At 40.2% G+C, this 19,497-nt stretch overlaps 1 protein-coding gene and 1 long non-coding RNA gene across 5 annotated transcripts in view; both read left to right on the top strand.

Annotated features, from left to right (window-relative positions):
• The window catches only part of gigyf1a (GRB10 interacting GYF protein 1a), an 89,493-nt gene extending 75,341 nt beyond the window's left edge, over nt 1-14,152 (top strand). For all 3 annotated transcript variants that reach the window (XM_060925683.1, XM_060925599.1, XM_060925525.1), the window contains 8 exons: nt 1,501-1,635; nt 4,052-4,231; nt 6,889-7,055; nt 7,168-7,331; nt 7,485-7,645; nt 8,041-8,088; nt 11,664-11,808; nt 14,001-14,152. In XM_060925683.1, coding sequence (XP_060781666.1) covers nt 1,501-1,635; nt 4,052-4,231; nt 6,889-7,055; nt 7,168-7,331; nt 7,485-7,645; nt 8,041-8,088; nt 11,664-11,808; nt 14,001-14,068 — 1,068 coding nt within the window. In that variant the 3' untranslated portion in view covers nt 14,069-14,152. The remainder of the gene's footprint in view (nt 1-1,500; nt 1,636-4,051; nt 4,232-6,888; nt 7,056-7,167; nt 7,332-7,484; nt 7,646-8,040; nt 8,089-11,663; nt 11,809-14,000) is intronic.
• Nucleotides 14,153-14,217: 65 nt separating this feature from the next.
• LOC132889142 (uncharacterized) lies at nt 14,218-18,936 on the top strand. Of its 2 annotated transcripts, none has more exons than XR_009655013.1 (2): nt 14,218-17,326; nt 17,421-18,936. It is a non-coding gene; the product is annotated as an uncharacterized LOC132889142 (long non-coding RNA). The 2 variants fall into 2 exon arrangements; XR_009655014.1 differs by having other exon boundaries at nt 14,218-17,346.
• The last annotated feature ends 561 nt before the right edge of the window (nt 18,937-19,497 follow it).

Raw genomic sequence — 19,497 nt, 5'->3', positions numbered from 1 at the left:
AAAACAGAAAAGGGAGAAAATCGCCCTCAAAGTTTTCCATCTCAGCTACTCTGGGTGCAGGGCGGGCACATAATGCTGCTCATTTGCATGACATTAAGGAAAGCGCTACCTCCTACTAGCTAGCACGATGCTACTTTCATATAAACGAAGATCACCATGTCAATTTTCCTTCCATGCAAAGTATGCCCAAAACAATTATGAAGTACAAAAATAAGTCCTAAAGTATACTTTAATGTTTTGTGGTTGAAAAATTACTCACACCATAAGAAAGAAAAAGAGCACAATGATGACACAACTAACACAACACTAGTTTCATGTAAAGCCTCGGTCACAACCGGCCGTATAGTACGTGCTCCTACGGCCGGTCTACATGCAAGAAACGCACGAGAGCGCGCGTGTGAAAAGCACGAGAGCGCGTGTGTGATGTGCTGATTTTCGAGCCGCAGACCGGCCGCAGAGGTTCTTTGTCATGTCAAACAAACTCTACGGGCGCTTACGTTTTTTTCAGGTTGCAAGACAAACTTACGGCCAACGTGCGTCTTTCTCCATGAACAAAAAAAAAACGCAGCGATTTGGGAAACGCCAAAAATCACACGGCCAAAAAATCGTACGTCCGGTTGTGACCTAGGCTTAACCAAACCACAACACTCTCCGTTACATGCAAAAATAACCACACAGCCTTAGATTAATAAACTTACCCCATCAGAAAGAGAAACGGCGCCTTGCACACACCAATGCCTCCGATGGAGAGTAGTCCTAGAACGGTCTGTGTATCATCCGATCATTCAAGTATTCCATTCAATCTGGAAAACGAGGTTGCGGGTTTTTTTGTTGTTGCTAGAAATGGTTATCTCCGATGTAAATACCGTGTGTCTGTTTGCTTTGCGGTGTTTCAGCTCCTCTGCGCTCTGTTTAGCTTCCTCATTCCATAGTGAAATTACATGCCTGTATGCAGGTGAAGTAGCCACGAGCTCAGCCCGGATCATACAGCTGATTCGCGAAAAAAAAAAAACCAAAATACTTAAATCATCATGTGAATGGCCCATATGGTAATTTACCCACACCCCCCAGCAGGCTACAGTCCTGACAAAAACGAGACAATTTGCAACAAAAAATGTATGCTTTTCCAACAAAACAATCTATTATCTGAAATACTGATTGCTTTCTTCAAGATCTCAACTTGCACATGATGGAAAAAAAAAAAATCACAAATTTAGAAAAAAAATGCTTCTTTTGCGATTATCTCGGATTAGTTTCGGCCGACATGTGTCCCTGGATTCGGTGAGGGGTCACAAATGTCACGTGACATGTCATAACATTGAACAAAGAGTTAGTCCTTTGAAGTCTGCCGGCCTTCCTAACCATCTCCCTCGATTAACTCTGAAGGAACATACTTTCATATTAAAAAAAAAAAAAAGCGAAATTGGTCCAGGATATGCACTTTGATAACGTGGGTATTAACTCAGAATTCAACTAACACGCTATCTGCTTGTGGCTCAGCTCCAGGAGAGAAGAGAGGCTGAACTCAGGGCTAAGCGGGAAGAGGAAGAGAGAAAAAGAAGGGATGAAAAGAGAAGACAGCAACAGGAAGAACAGAAGAGGAGAGAGGAGGAAGAGCTCTTCAGGCGCAAACAGGTGAGGAATGTCGACGGACTCTAATGCAGTAACGTGGGCAGCAAATCGGTAGTCAGGATGCCTGGGAAGCTTCCTGGACATGAAGGTTCAGGATGAAATTTGAAAAATAAAGGTGCGAGTGATGGTATAAGCCATAAACTATTGTTGGCTTTTGCTGCTGAATTACAAGCTCCAGTTAGTTCATACACAGTACTGTGAACAGGTCTTAGGCACATGTAAAGAAATGCCGTAGGCCAAAAATGGCTTCAACATGGGAAAAAAAATACTATAAACAGCAGTAAGCCATAATAAATGAAACTCGGTACTTTGTGTGAGATGACCCTTTGCTTTAAAAAAAAAAAAGTAGCCTCGGGTACAGTGAGTGCAGTTTTATAAGGAAATGAGCTGTAGGTTTTACTGAGCATCTTTGTAGAACCAGCCACAGTTCTTCTGGACACTTTGTCACACTTGCTTCTTAATTTTGCACCCAAACCCAGTAGCCTTAATTTTATTTATTTATTTATTTGGTGCTGGAAAATGAACATTTGGGGTGGCACGGTGGTGTAGTGGTTAGCGCTGTCGCCTCACAGCAAGAAGGTCCTGGGTTCGAGCCCATCGGCCGACAGGGGCCTTTCTGTGTGGAGTTTGCATGTTCTCCCCGTGTCCGCGTGGGTTTCCTCCGGGTGCTCCGGAGTCCAAAGACATGCAGGTTAGGATAATTGGTGACTCTAAATTGACTGTAGGTGTGAATGTGAGTGTGAATGGTTGTTTGTCTCTGTGTCAGCCCTGTGATGATCTGGTGACTTGTCCAGGGTGTACACCCCCGCCCCAGTAGAGGATGTGCAGTCACGTGACCCGTCCGTGTTTACTCCGCCATATTGGACGGCTTCAGGATTGTTTACCTTGCGCGAGCGTAACGGATCCAGGGAGTAATCCCCAAGAAAATTCGGAAAATACCCCATCTACATCGCGTGATAACTTGTCTAAGTTTGTTCAGCATCTTGACGGTGACGTGAGGCAGCGTTACGTGGAAAAGTGTTCCAGGTTGGGGATTGCAGATCCGTACAACTTGCCGCAATCCTTGTTCAGGGAAATTCGGAGCTGCGGTGCCGGCGATTTGCCCGATCTGGCCTACCACGACATTTACAATTTTCTCGTTAATCGTGAATCGTGTTACACTGGCAAAGCCCTCAAAGCTTACAAGAGCCTGGAAGCTTATAAATATTTTGTTGCGGGATGGGTATCCCAACTATACCTCTGGAAGGTCCTGAAGAAGAATGTCTACTTGATAACCTCACGGGTAAGTGGCATTAAGACGTTTATCATAAAGAGACTATGCAGGACGTTTTATCGTAAGAATGTTCGAAATCTAAACTCAGTTCCAGATAATGACAGGGTTGTAAATATGTATGTTTTTGTCTGAAAAAAAAAAAAATCACAAATCACTGCTATCTTTATCTGTGCAGAATTATCATTCAATCCGAAAATCAACTTAACAGGTGTACTAGGAGTATTGAATTAGAAGATTACACCTACCTGATATGAAGTGTTCACTACAAATTCGGCTGGTAGAACTGGGGTACCAGTTTTCTCTTCGCACAGCGGACACCCATTTTGCGCGTCTCTCCGCGTCTGCGGGGAATCTATAAAATGACAGGCCCTCCTTTTGGCCCTGTCTATTGGTACAACCAAATGCTGAACAAGATATAACCATTCTCGAAAGATCTACTCCCACACACTTGATAATTAGAACGGGTTCGTCTAAGTTCTATGCCGTCCAAGATGGCAAATAAACAAATATCACATGACCTCGTGACGTCACGCGCATGCTCTCTGTAGTCAGCTGGGATAGGTTCCAGCTTGCCTGCGACTCTGTCGATATGCAGGATAAGCAACTACAGATAATGGATGGATGGATGGAAAAACAAATGTTTGGAACTATAAACTGTTTGTGTACTGACTTGATAATGTAGAAGTCATAAAATAGAAGTCTATAACAATTTGTATGAAAAAGTCTTGGGCACGCTTTCTTTTTTTAAAAACACAGTACTGTACATCCTGTACTTTTATTTCAAATGTAGCTTACTATTCATTCCTGGATCATGCCACCTCTTACATTACATACCCAAGGATGTTACAACGAGTTTAAATGCGAATTGTTGGGTGATGGACACTAGCAAGACTTGAAATGTCTTTACCTCGCATTTAAAAGACAACACAGTTAATGGGCTCAGTGTTGGCCAAAGACATGCCGCATTGTTGTTGAAGACATATGCAGGACACCATGTTTATTGCAAGAACACCTTCTCCCACTTACTGGGAAATCAGGTACTCGCCAATCTTCCCTGGCATGTTACTGTGCATGTGACCTTGAATGACATTTTCAAGCATTTGTGTTAGTGGTGTATTTAATTTGTTTTCATTTGTATTTCTGCAGGAGCTGCTGATGAAGTTACTGCAGCAGGCTCCACGTCAGGGGGCTGCCGGCACCGGCTCAGGCTGGAGCACCGGCCCAGTGCCTGGACTGGGGAAGCAGGGCAAGTCCATCAATACGCTGGAGATTCAACAGGACACCGAAAGACTCTACAAACAGCAGCAAAGAGCCCAACAACAAAGAGTAAGCCAGTTCATATATACACACACACACTTTAATCAAAATTTCCTCTGTAGCTTCAAATAAAGTGCAAGTATGCATTTGCATTGAAACACTCTTTTGTGTCAAAGGTATCAATACAATATGCTCTTCTTGGCGTGTGTGTATGGTATAAATGTTTTTGAGTAAGACATTTAACAATATCTGTAATTGATGCATTAATTTGGTTTGTCAAATTCCAATAAAATTTTGATGCGCGTTCACCTCGTTGCGTCGTTGAGCTTTCATGTTGCATCTTGTATAGAGCACAGGGTTCCTACGCAGTATGGAAAAGTATGGAATTTGATTTTAGTATTTTCCAAGTCTGGAAAAGTATGGAAAATGGAAATTAGGGTATGGAGAAATATTTGTGTTTCCAGACCTTTGCCGCTACATAGTAAAATGAAGCTCAACATTCCGACATTCAGTTGAATTTTGCCAAAGAAATGTGTTGAAATGCGGAGGGAGGGAAACGGGTGTTCTGTTGTACTGGCATGCGCTCCGCCACACCCCCTGAACCTGCTTGCTTCTTGCAAGACTTTGGACAAGACGCAGGAAAACCCCCTGCTACAAAACACCTCTTGAACACGCGTGAACACACATCATAGCTCCAGTCAGTGTAAAAATGCTTATGGCTTATTTGACAGTGTTGCCAGAATTTGCTAGAAAAATAAGGCACATGGACCCTGAAAACAAGCGACCCAAGACAAAAAAAAAAACTGCCAACAAAAATATGAAGGCTGTGTACGCAAACATGCATATAAACTGAACAATGCTGTTATTACATTATTATAATTACATTACATTTAGTTGTTGCTTTTATCCAAAGCCACTTGGTTATTACAGGGTACAACATGGTTACAACCTGGAGCAATGTGGGGTTAAATGCCTTGCTCAAGGGCACTGCAGCCATTACATACTGGTTAGGGTGGCCACGTCTGCCATCTCTTGGTATGTGGACAAAATGTGATCTACAGTGGAACGAACACAGGGCCTTCATAAAACACAATAGTAAATACAAAAAATGCCATAATGACTGTTTTCAAATTAGAAGCTTCAGTAAACTTGTGTGTGCGCACAACATGCAGGGTGTCCCGAAAAAATGTATACACACTTTGAATCATTGTGAAGGTGTTTATTAAAATTCATTTCATTTTCAAGGTGTAATAGAATTTACAGACATCACTTTATTGTTTTATCACTGCCTCTAACTGATGTTTATAGTCTACGCTATGAGACCTGCAGCAGTCACTGAAAGTGAATGTCCAAAAATACCAAGAGAATTGAATGTGATTTGCATTGTCAGCAGTGACTGGACCAGAATGGATGTCAGTTTGAGAACAGGCGGTGACTAAATAATAAAATGTCTGTAAATTCTATTACTCTTTGAAAATTACATGGATTTTAATAAACACATACAGTACTTTAAAAGTGTGTATACATTATTTTTTTTGGGACATCCTGTATGTGCTTGACATCTTCACACAACTGTGTTTTAAAGGAGTACGCCACCCCCAAGTGAAATTGAGTCAGTCCCTGCAGTCCCTAGAGTTGGATGAGTGAGCCAAAGCGTTTTGTAGCCGACCCAGCCATTGTCCTGATCTGGAAACGTCCCGGTTAGCTTTAGCTTAGCGTAGTCGCTGTAATCCGGCGTGTCCAGCTAGCATTGTCGTTGCAAAAGTGAATCAAATAACTCAAGATTTTTTATAATTATTTCTCATGACCTGTACATTAACATCGAGTACACATCAATGCAAATTAACATGAAGGGATTTACTAGAACTATTTTCGGCCACAGCACAGGCAAAGCACCGCTGCAGGCGCAAAGACACCGCGCAGCACCACAACTTCCGTCAATACACCAGTGTTACCAGGGAAACCAGGGTTTTCAGGTGCTGCGTGGTGTCTTTGCGCCTGCAGCGGTGCTTTGCCTGTGCTGTGGCCGAAAATAGTTCCAGATATAAATTGGTCTAGTAAATCCCTTCGTGTTAATTTGCATTGATATGTGTACTCGATGTGAATGTACAGGTCATGAGAAATAATTGTGAAAAATTGAGTTATTTGATTCACTTTTGCAACGACAGTGCTATCTGGACACGCCGGATTACAGCGACTACGCTAAGCTAAAGCTAACCGGGACGTTTCCAGATCAGGACAATGGCTGGGTCGGCTACAAAACGCTTTGGCTCACTCATCCAACTCTAGGGACTGCAGGGACTGACTCAATTTCACTTGGGGGTGGCGTATTCCTTTAATGTCTTGAAGTGTGCATCAGATACGTGTGCGTCAGAGTGGCATCCTGTATTTTGTGTAATGTGTGTGTATATATATTTATGACAAAAACAGGGCACTGATACAAATTTTAGGCCAAGCTAAATATGGTATGCATTTTGGTGGTATGTCATAATGTGAGTACTGGTTTGATTTTCAAGTAATTCTTTTAAATATATGAGTAGTTGTTTGTTCGCTGAAGTCTCCAAACCTGAGAATTTGAGTATGGAAAAAGTCTGGAATTTTAAATTGGAAAATGTGTAGGAACCCTGAGAGCAAGATGGTACATCTTTTTAAAAATGTTGAAGATATAATAAATTGCACGTATTTATGTAGCTTTTAATTCTATTTTGTGTCCGTTTCCTTTACAGTGGGCTACAGAGGGTCTCTGGGGTTCTGCTGGCATGGATGGGAAGGCAGCTGGTGGCAGCAGTCCTTCAGGTGGAAGCATTGGGGTTTGGGACGAGGCCCTAAAGAACCAGAGCGCCCTCCGCAGCAGCATGGGCCTGAAAAACAGCCGCAGTAGCCCCTCGCTCAGGTACTACACACACATTCACACACCCCTAGTCCCAGGTGAGCTGGATTCATGTTTAGTGTACAGTTATTGGATCATTCTGTGAAAAACGCTTCGAATAAATGTGTCTCTGTAGTGATCAGTACATGATGATGAATCGCCGCAAACGGACTGATGACGAGGAGCGCTTACTGAAGCTCTTGCAGGGGATGAAGGCTCAGGATGGCTTTACAACATGGTGCGAGCAGATGCTGCATGCTCTTAACACCTCTGCCAACAACTCCAACTCCTCCCTGGATGGTAAACGCACCAGTTTACGTTTGTTTTACTACTCGTTTTTCCATTTCATCCCCTTTTATGGCTGCCTGTAGTCGTAATTGTGTGTAAAACTTGACACGTTTTTATAAAAAATTTTATTTTTTTGAATGAATGTTTTCTCTTTGGCTCTCTCAGTGGCCACGATTGTGGCATATCTGAAGGAAGTGGAGTCGCCGTATGAGGTGTTGGACTTCATCCGTTCCTATCTGGGTGACACTGTGGAAGCCAAAGAGTTTGCCAAGCAGTTTCTGGAGCGCCGTGCCAAACAGAAAGCCAACCATCAGAGGCAGCAGCAGGTGTGTGGTGGTTTACATAAGAGAAAGAGGTGGTGCTCTAATCGGTTACGTCTTATTTAGCAGTGTATTCTTTATTGGGACTTAAATGTCAAGTCTTGAATTATTGGCACAGTTCAAATTACTGTAAAAATGATTGAAATGAGCTCCATACAAACTTAAACAACTGGATAAACTACTTGTCTCTCCTGTGCAGTTCCAGTCATAACACTTCATCCAAAAGATATTGCCTTGTATATTTCAGCCAACCAAAAATCAGTCTCGTCATAACTTTCTCAAGAGTACCAGTGATTTTTGAAATTGATTACGGCTGAAATTGAGCTGGCTTTGCTGACCGTGTGGGGTTTTTTTTTTCTTCTTTTTTTTCCTCTCCCAACTGTTTATCTCCTCCTAACCAGCTCTCGAAGGAAGTGGGTGGACTGACCATGAACAGCTTTCCTCTGCAGGTAAAATCATTAAACAACATTATGGACAAATCAAGAATTAATGACATGGAGTTAATATTGTACAGAATCTAAATGTAAAATGTTTAACTGTTTCTTAAACATGGGTGTAGTGTTGTCATGGCAACAGTGAAATATAATATAATGTGTGTGTGTGTGTGTGTGTGTGTGTGTGTATAGTGCATCTAAAAAAAATTAGAATACCATGAAAGTTTTTTTTTTTTTTTCATAATTTAATTCAAAAAGGTAAACTTTCATATATTCTATATTCATTACATGTAAAGTGAAATATTTAAAGCCTTTTTTGTTTTAATTTTGATGGTTATGGCTTATAGCTCATGAAAATCAGAAATCCAGTATCTCAAATTATTAGAATATTCCCTAAGATCAATCAAAAAAGGATTTACAATACAGAAATGTCCAACTTCTGAAAAGTATATTCATTTATACACTCAATACTTGGTTGGGGCTCCTTTACCATGAATTACTGTATCAATGCGGTGTGGCATGGAGGTGATCAGTCTGTGGCACTGCTGAGGTGTTATTGAAGCCCAGGTTGCTTTGATAGCAGCCTTCAGCGTATCTGTATTTTTGGGTCGGGTGTTTCTCATCTTCCTCTTGACAATACCCCATAGATTCTCTATGGGGTTCAGGTCAGGCAAGTTGGCTGGCCAATCAAACACAGTAATATCATGGTCAGCAAACCATTTGGTAGTAGTTTTGGCACTGTGGGTAGGTGCCAAGTCCTGCTGGAAAAGGAAATCAGCATCTCCAAAAAGCTCATCAGCAGATGGAAGCATGAAGTGCTCTAAAATTTCCTGGTAGATGGCTGTGTTGACTTTGGACTTGATAAAATACAGTGGACCAACACCAGCAGATGACATGGCACCCCAAATCATCACAGACTGTGGAAACTTCACACTGAGCTTCAAACACCTTGGATTCTGTGCCTCTCCACTCTTCCTCCAGACTCTAGAACCGTCATTTCCAAATTAAATGCAAAATGTACTTTCATCTGAAAAGAGGACTTTGGACCACTGAGCAACAGTCCATTTCTTTCTCTCCTTAGCCCAGATAAGACACTTCTGACACTGTCTTTCTTGAAGATGTCTGTTCGTGATGGGTCTTGAGACACTGACACCAGCCTCAGTCCACTCCTTGTGAAGCTCTCCCAAGTTCTTGAATCAACTTTTCTTGACAATCCTCTCAAGACTGCGGCCATCCCTGTTGCTTGTGCACCTTTTCCAGCCGCCCTTTTCAGCAATGACCTTTTGTGGCTTACCTTCCTTGTGGAGGGCATCAGTGATTCATCTTCTGGACAACAGTCAAGTCAGCAGTCTTCCCCATGATTGTGGTTGTGTGTACTGAACTAGACCGAGAGATACACTGTGTTCATAGTTTTACTCAAGCTCGAAATGAAATATTCTAATATTTTGAGATGGGTTTTTTTATGTTTTTGTACTGTATGCCATACTGATTAAAATTAAAATAGAAAAATGCTTGAAACATTTTAGTTTGTGTAATGAGTCTATAATATATAACTTTCACTTTCTTAAATAACTGATGGAAAATATTGAACTTTTTCACAATATTCTAATTTTTTGAGACGCGTGTATATAATATAAAATACACAAACACACATACATACACACACACATTTATTTATTTATTTATTTATTTATTTATTGTGTATGTATGCATTCAGATACCCAACTTTTGAACATTAAAAATGTATTCTCGACAAACGTTTCGGCCTTCTTCAGTGTAGTAAAAAATTACAGTGCTATGGGCTTGGGCTTTTTTATATATATATATATATATATATATATATATATATATATATATATATATATATATATATATATATATACACACACACACACACACACACACACACACACACACACACACACACACACACACACACAGCTGTGAATTCTTTAAAAACTTTAAATAAAGGACGAATACAAAAATAAACTATTAATTACATAATTTAATAATTAAATAGTTTAAAAAATGCGATTTTTAGATTTATATTCTTTTCGCTTGTTTAACCCATAAGGGGCTAAAATAAACAATTGTGACATCCAGTACGCTTTCCTATTTTTAATTTTTTTACGACACTGAAGAAGGCCGAAGGCGGAAACGTTTGTCGAGAATAAATTTTTAATAATGTTCAAAAGTTGGGTATCGGAGTGAAATTTTTCGTAATCACACACACAAACTTGCAACCCTGGTGTTTTAAAACATACTTATCAATGTGGATTGTGGGTTTAACCTGTCGCATGATGCGTGGATTAATATTCTCCATCATTTTGATCTTGTAGAATTGATTTTTGGGTGATTTGTATATTTGGAGGTAGGAAAATTCAGGCATGTTTCGTGTCCTTGGCCCCTGCCAGTGTGGTGGGGTGTTTTGTTTGTTTAAAGCATGTATTTCAAGGGGTCAATGTACAGGGTCATCCAAAGGATAAATACTTCCTTGGAGAGCAACAGTTACAAATCTCAATGTGTCTCCTAGGATTCTTTTGAAAAGTGCTTCACTTTCACATCATATCTGAAACAATGGAAACACCAAGTTTTTGTTTTTGGTTAAACATTTTTTGCATTGCTGTCCATTATCTCAGTGTGGTATTGGAACTTGGTAAGAAGGTGTAACGATGGATGTTTTTTGAAGCCTCAAACCAAAAATAATCCCTTTATTATACTGCTCGAAAGCCCCTTTAACACAACCAGGCGCTTCATCCCCTGCCATTTCCTGATGGATATGCTCTCAGTAAAAGAGCTGAGTTGTGCAGAAAAGGTTCTGATGACACTCAGGGGGAGAGCAGTGTGCCCCTTTTTATTGGGTTCTGGTCGTGTTTCAGGAGGAGAAATTGCCAACAAGAGTAAAATTCTGTTTGTAAACGGTATACAAAAAATAGAGCTCGTAGATCATTTTACTGCTTCTAATTTAAGCACCCATATGTGGTGGTCTCTTCTCAGAGTTTTCTCAAGTACTGAAGGACCTTGTTAACATCCAACACCTCAGCTACAACTTTATAAAAAAAAAAAACCTCTTGTAAAGTACAAAGAAATCACAAAAATACCAACTGGATTCAGGTACAGCTGTTGGCACACTGAGAAAACATGCATGCACATGTAGCAGGTTAGAGGAGGCTCGCTGCCCTCTGGTGGATTGAGGCATATTTAAGCGGTCATGTAATTTGCTTACCTTGTTCAGTTTAATGACCTACATTACATTAATGGCATTTAGCAGGCACTTTTTTTTTTATCCAGAGTGACGCACAACATACCCAGCAGTTGGGGGTGAGGCGCCTTGCTCAAGGGCACTTCAGCCATTTCTGCTGGTCCAGGGAATCAAACCAGCGACCTTTTTGTCACACAGCTGCTTCTCTCACCATTAGGCCACAGCTTTCCTCGATTTACAAATGTTTTAAAATGTATATCAAAGAATTTTCAAAACTATAAACTTTGATATAGGTGACGTATCGACCCCCAAAGGGTTTCTTTTATATTATACTTGATTTTGATTATGTCCTCCCTATATCTCTTCTTCATTCTCCTTGTCTGTCCAGGATTCTATGCGAGGAATGAACCCTGCTGCTTTGCAGTCCATGTTCCAGGCAGTGCATTCTGGGAAGGGAGTAATGGGCTACGACCAGGCAGGGAAACTGAAGAAGAAACAGCCCATGATGCTGCACTCTGATCCTAGCATCTTAGGTACACCTGCTTGTCTGTGTTTTTGCAGTCTTGCTTAAAACAATTTGTTGTCCAGAGTTGCCAGTTGTTGAGGTAAACCGACAGTACAGGTGCTCTTTGGTAGGATTAGATTACTGACTGTAGCCCATCTGTTGCTATGTGTGATATGTCTGTACCTGGTGGTCACTGTTTCATGATGGAAGGGGGAGAAGCGGACTGACTAATTGTTCATAGCAGGTTAATTTCAACATTATGAAATGGATGCGTCTGATAAACTGGTGGTGCTTGTAAAAGTGTTCCCACCCTGCTGTTTCTGCTCCACGTTGTTTACTGTCTAAACCCATGGACCAGATGTTAATTCAGTATTTGTTGGTGCTATAGAGGGCTACCGCATGACGTCACCGCGCCGCGAGATTTTGTTAGGCGCCATATTGGAAGACCAAGTACATGCACTCACAATATAAAACAAAGTACGAGCGAGAGTAAAGTGACACGATGGATGATAATTCGGGTTATGTGAGTACATTACCAGCTGCAGAAAGGGCACGGTATGTGGAGAAACTGGCTGTGATTGATGGGTTTGACCCATATGATTAGACTCAGAAAAAATTGTGTGAATCCAAGCAAGTTCGTTTATATCCCGACCTTGTCAGCTGTCAGATTTATGTTAATGGACCCGGTAAGCTGGTAAATAATATTTATTTATTTATTTATTTATTTATTTATTTTCTTTACCAAATTCTAACAGAAAACAAGCGCGCCCGAAAGGGAAAACGGAGCCGAGCTGCCTCACGGCTGTAATGCGAATTGCTTTCCTCCTCGGTATACAAGTGCGCTTCCATGGCAGGGAAAAAGAAACTACATTTTGCCGCCTATGTAGTCCCCTATTTAAACAAATAGGAGTCATTCAGGATTCAGCCATGTTTTTGCTCTGTGCTTTTACTCGACCAAAGTTGTACAGTATTATGAGCTTTAAATTGCATAAATAAAACCATTTTGAAGAAGAGATTGCACTGGTTTAAAGTTTTTACCGAACGTTTTCATGTCGACTCCAATTAATACACTAGTAGAATCGATGACTAGTTTAGTAGGCCAAAACTTTTTTCAATTTTTGACTGTACCAGCCTGAAAAAACTTGCGACAGTCAAATGGAAAAAAGCAAGCTGGTCATGTTGTACTGGACTAATCTATGACTGATGAGTATAGTAAGTGATACTAGTACCGATACAATAAAACAGACGACTGTAATCTGGTAGGCAGCACGATTTATATTATTTCTCCGTGTCAGATACATAAGGAGGACCAGACACCAATTCTGCCATCTGTTTGCTACCCAGACATTGTAAACTATTTGTTGTTTACACCCAGTGCCTACACTGCTGATGACTTGAAAGCCTACAAAGGGCTACAGGCTTACAATTATGTTGTTAGTGGCTTGGTTCGTGATATTACAGCTGTTATTAAGAATAACCTACACATAGTTATGGCCAAGGTAACCTTGTTGATATTTATCTTTTAATAATATATCTTTTCAGTTGAAAAATTAATACTTTTTGTTCCTATTAAGGTATCCATAACTTAGGTTAATTTATCCAAATTATACATATGTATTTATGATCTATGCCTACACAACAACTATGTTTTATTTATATAATAGGAGGGAGAGCAAGCCCCAAACCATCCTAAATTATTATTATTATTAAATTGTAGACGTCTGGGAGGCTTGCTCCTCATACAGTTATCAACTTGGGGCCACTTTAGCATGTTTTAAATCTGAATTTCTTGCGTTTGCTTACCTCAGTGTCCGCAGATCATGCACAGACTCATCCATTATATCCACAGTTTTTTGCCAAGTCTCACACAGGTTTCTTTCAAGTCTACTGTTGGGCCAATAAATCATAAATAAAACAGCTCAGATTTGTTTGTTTAAGTCGTTTGCCACTGCACTTTATTCTCGTGGGTTCACATACCGCTGCCGTTATTTCCCCCTAATCACGAGTTTGTTGGTCTTCCAAAATGGCGCAGGGTCTGTTTACTTCCGGTTTCGGGTGACGTCAGTGAAAGGGGTCTATAGTTCTCAGTAGGCGTATTATGATCAGATCTAAATACCGAATGGTTTCAAGGTATCACGGTATTCATCAAAAACAACAAACTTGTCTGAAGTTCTCCCTGTGTGTGTGTGTGTGTGTGTGTGTGTGTGTGTGTGTGTGTAGGTTACTCATTCCATGGTGCAGGGGATCGGCTGAGCCTGAATGAGATGGAGATGGTGGAGGATTACTGAGTCCACAGCAATAGCTACCTGAGGCCTTTTTCCGCGGGTCCAACTAATCAGACTCCGCAAGTCTAATGTGCACTGCTGGGGATGGGGGGGGTGGGATGGGTAAAGAGCCAGGATAAATGGGGGGGGGGGGGGTGTATAAGAGGGAAACCTGTAGCTGAAGTATAAATTAGGTGTGAGTAGAGTAGTGGTACTCCTTTACACTTGTTACAGCTTCAGGCTTCCTCTGTGGTGGGGGGGAAGGGGTGATTAAACTTCTGGCACTTACACAATAAGCACCTTATTCAAACTAATGCACTTTATGAAGGTGGTATATAGATAGGTTTGTTTTTCTTTCCTTTTTTTCTTTTTTTTTTAAAGAAGGTTTTACATGTTATAGGTATGTGGTATGCATTCAGAAATATTCCCACGTGTGCGCGTATGTGTGTGTGTGAGAGACTGAAACTGGACATGGAGGTGATTATGGGGGACCGTCCTGTTTGTTCAAACCGCATCAGAAAAGGACAACTTTCTCTTCGAAGACACTGTTTGGTTTTTTTTTTTTGTTTTTTTTCCTTTATTAAAAAGGTTTCTATAAAAAGCTATATAAAATAATAAGATTTTTGCTCAGAAAACTTGAAGTTTTGCACTCGTATAAAAAAGAGAAAATGACAAAAAATGGGTTAGGATATATGTTATGGAGATTAATATTTTTGTGTGGGTGACCGAGTGAGTGGGTGTGTTTGTTTTAAAGCATACCAGTCTGCACAATAATTTTTTTTTTTCATTGCTTACTAAGATGTATAAAATGACGAGGCCATTTTGTGATTTTTCAAGCAGATTAGAATTTTGTACTTCGTGTGTGTGTATGGTATATTTGCAGCATGTTTGTGTATTTGACTGAGTGGGACAGAGGGCAATGGCACAACCCATCTTTTTTTTTTTTTTTTTTTTTTTTTTTTTTGGGAGGGGGAGTTCTGCTCTCCCCCCATTTCCTCATCCATCCCCAGACAGATATGAAAGCTGTAGGTGCAACCAGGAGGAAAAAAAAAAAGCAAAAAAAAGCTTTAGCTTCTTTTACACTTAGCAGTGCTCTGCATGTTTGTGGGTTTTCTTCCCCCCCCCCCCCCTTCTGTCCACCACCCGTATCAGTGCCTCAAGTAGGCTTATGGGCCAAGTCCTGAGGTTGTGTGTGTGCGTGCGCGCATGAGAGTTTCTGTCCACACATGTGCCTAAGAACTTAAAGGGCGAGTGGTTGGAGTTCATTGCTGCCATTAAGACATTATTTTCTGGGAGTGTGTCTCAGTACAGACCCCACTCCCATGCTTCTAAACCAAGAGCTTTGTGCGTTGTGCACACCATTCTCTGTAGTTCTTCTAGTGTAGCCTGGGGATAGTCCATTGACAGGATTGTCCACTTTTTTGGGGGATGTGGCTCACATTGCCTTGTTGTCCACTCTCTTACTCCTGAGCAAGTGACTGACTGGCTTAAATAGATCCCATCAAACTGTGCAAGTGCACAAAAATGTGCACAAAAAATGTTCATTTAATGTTACTTGTTTGTTGTCGACTCTGGTGTGTGTGTATATATGTATCTCCAATATACACATACACACAAGTTAAAAGTATTTGGACTACAAATGAGGACTTGGGGCTGCTACTTTTTTATTATTTTTGAAATTATTTTCCTGTAGTTTATAGTTTCATTGCCACCATGTGAAGTGTGTTGTCTGTCTTTTTACAAAAAATTATTGAATGTATTCCAAAAAAAGGTGAAAAAACAGTGAAGCCGGATTTTTAAAAAAAAAAATTTTTTTATTCAACGCAAACATGGGAGTGTAGTCGGACATTAAAATGGAGCGAAAGGTGTCTCTTTTTTTCAAAAGCCTGTTCAGCAAGCAGATGGAGAATCAAGACGACTACCACCAGAAGACACTGCCTCTACAATCCTGTTTAAAAAAAAAAAAAAGAAAGAAAAAAAAATAAAAACACAAAAAAAATAATAATAAAAAAATTGACGATGAGAGAGAAAATCTATTCCATACTGGAGTTTTGGTTGTTTACAGAAAAACACTTGGACTTTTGTGGGTTTTTTTTTTTTTTTTTTTGAGGGCGGGTCACTCAATTCAGAAACCTTTAGGGAGGAGGTGCTGGAATAATCAGATGAGAGCACACCCCACCCTCTTGTTGTGAACTGGGTGTGGCATACAGAAAGTCTCCATATTTGTGACTTTGGGGATTGGGTGCTGAGATGAGCAGTTATTACAAAGCTGACCATATTTTGTTTACTGAAATTTGTTAAATTTGTTTACTTTTTGCCTATTTTTTTTTTTTCTTCCTCTTCACAGTGGGTTTAAATACTTTTTCAGCCAGAGAAAAGAAGTTTGTGTTCCTGGAAAACAAAACAAAAAAAAAAACAGCACAGACCATTTCTTTTCGGTACCTTGAAATGCAAGAATGCGATTGATGCTTTAAGAGTTTTCTTCCCCGGAGTATCTAGACCTGGCCTCTAGATTTAGATTTTGCTTTAGAAAAGTTGAATGAAAATACAAAGATGGACTGGTCTGGAATGTGTTGGAAAGTACAAAAGCGCATGAGGGACGTTCATGACCTCCGCTCTGTCCTCATAACCTGGGGACTGTCACTAGCCTTTCTGTTTCCATGTGGGCGAAGGGAGTATCGCAGCAGTCGACATCATCCTCCTGAAGATGGTGAACGAGCGGTCACTGCCTCAGTGCTCTCACTATGCACTTTTCACACACACAAAACTGTGAGGAACCTGCGGGGACATGTAGAGGAAGACAGAGGGTGCTGTTGAAGCATGGCTGGCCGGACACTTCGAATCCAGCTAAAGCCCCTCCACTGAGAATCTCAACAGGCATGTTGTTCCCCCCTTTTGAACATGTACATAAGTAATGCTGTGGGGTTTTTTGCTTTTTTGGGGTTTTTTTTTGGTCCTTTTAACTCTGCAATTCTTAGGACTGAACATAATCTTGATCACAAACCAATGAAGTAGGCTAATCAGACATGTTGAATGTTGAGGAATAGCGTTCTACTCCATGTTCGGGCTTTTGGAGATTTTCCTGTGGACGCGCTCAAGATACAGGAAAGAACTTTTATAAACTGCTTGTTTCTGGCTGAGGACCAGAGACTATTTCAATGGATTCTACAAATTGACTGGAGTAGATGAGTATTTGAGGAGATTAAACGGAGCTTCTGCACAGTTTTGGATTAATTTCAGCGTGGAGTTGCTTGTGACCGCAGCAGCAGAATGGTCTGTCTGGTAATGGAGCTAATTAAAGTGTATGTCATTTAAAGACTTCATTGTTTTCATTTTGCACACTGTTCCTTTCTCTTGCATTTTTTTTTTTTTGCAGACCAGTATACCAGAGCTTCTGACCAGGACAGTGGCTTTTCTCTCCCTCTCTCTCGGAAGACCATCGATGGTACCTGCTTTGAGAGGACGCCTCCTTTACTGAATGGAGTGAAGTGACTGAACCGATAGGAGTGTGATGTACCTCCACAGCTTGTTCGCTCCCTCAGGAGGTGATCAACTTCATCGGTGTGTGCCGAAGCCGGACCACGAGATTCTGGAGCTATGACAGTCAATACCTGTACAGACAGCCCTGATTGCATACACGGGCTAACACACACAAACCCATGTTGAGGTCTGCTGAGCACACATGCAAAAATGGTCATTATCATCCAGTATCAAAGGCAAACTTCACTTCCTTCAGCTGCTGTCTTGATTAAATCGTATTCAAACAGACTTCATACTCCTGGCTGCTGTGTAAACTGTATATGCTACTGCTTTTCTCTGTTGTGTGTAATTTTTCCCCCTTTAGACCATGCCTTAACTGTACAGACAAGCCTGTATTTTGGGGGAAAAAAATGCTTAACATGTTTAGTTAACCTGATTTTTACTCCTGTGATTATTCCTGATCTAAATGAGTCATGAAGTAACTTGATCAGAGTTTCGCTTGAGGATTAAGTGTGAGGTGTATGTGGCAAACAAATCCCATGAGCCTGAAATTTAACAAAAGGCATTTTGTCAGTTTAGATAGAATCTGGCTGATTCTCAAGAAATAATTTGAGGCTTCTTTGTTACAGGATATGCACCATGGTGAAAAACGAAGCATTATTTTAAGATGGCGTTTGGACTGATTAGGTTTATGTAGTGGAATTGACTCAAATTACTGTTCAACTTTGCTGGCCCATTTTTGGCAAGAGTTTGAGCTGCATGCAGCTTTAATGCAGCGTTGGTGCTGTTGAACAGACATGCCGTCATGATGTACCTGAGAGAATGGTTCTGCTTTGTCATGGTGATGAAAATATTTGGGGTTCTTATGTGCATGATGCCTTTTTATTATGGATGGTGATTGATTAAATAATTAAACTAAACTAGATAGTTTAATGAGAATATGATGGGAGTGATCCGGATGATAGATTACCATGCCTGGGTGGCCCTTTGATAATTGAAGTTCACATTTTTCAAGGACAGATGTACATGTACCCATGCGACCTGATCATAATTTGGTGCAAAAAAAACCCCCAAACAAACCCAAACACATGAGTAATGACTGCAGGACTATCTACAATTTAACATATTTCTCAAATAGCAGAGTCGTACGGTAGTAGGAAGGGAGAAGATCAGTATTGTGTTGGAATCTCCTTGTCTATACATCCTTTGCATGTAATTTGTAGTGGAGGTGATGCAATGACTCATTTGCCTATTCCCAATCTACTTGTTAAGTTTGTCCTGTAGCTGAACTTTTAAAATCGGATATAACAGTGAAATCTTACTGGAAATAAAATAACATGCAGATTAATGAGTGTAAATAGTTTGGGTTTTTGTTTGAAAGTATGAGTACATAATAAATGATTATCACTAAGGATGATGTTCAGAGTTGTTTTTTTTCCCTCCCCCTCAAATTTCGATACTTCTATTAGTTGTTCAGAAATCTGGCAAAAGAATCATTTTTTTAAAAAAATCCTTTATTGATATTTCCAAATTCACACAGTTAAAAAAAAAATTATCATAATGGGTTGTATGTATTGTCAGTCAGACAATGAAACTGGATAGCATCCCATATCACTCAACCCAAGTTTTGTCATACTGGTATTTTATCACTTGCTGACATGTAAAGCTACATTTTCAAATAATACACATTTATGAAATCTATGAATTGTATTTGAATTGTTCAGCTAACATCTACTAGTGTATCCCAAACAGTTAGAATCTTGTGAACATTTTTTTTGTAATTTTAATTCAAAAAGGTCAACTTTGTATACTCGTGTAAAATGAAATATTTCAAGTTCTTTTGATTTCATGAGCTATAAGCCATAATAAATCAGAAATCCAGTGTATCACAAATTATTAGAATATTTCCAAAGATCAGTCACAAAAGGATTTACAATACAGAAATGTCCAACTTCTGAAAAGTATGTTCATTT

This window comes from Neoarius graeffei, chromosome 1 (assembly GCF_027579695.1).
Source record: "Neoarius graeffei isolate fNeoGra1 chromosome 1, fNeoGra1.pri, whole genome shotgun sequence".
Lineage (NCBI taxonomy): Eukaryota > Metazoa > Chordata > Actinopteri > Siluriformes > Ariidae > Neoarius > Neoarius graeffei.
This window is presented reverse-complemented; position numbering and strand designations above follow the sequence as displayed.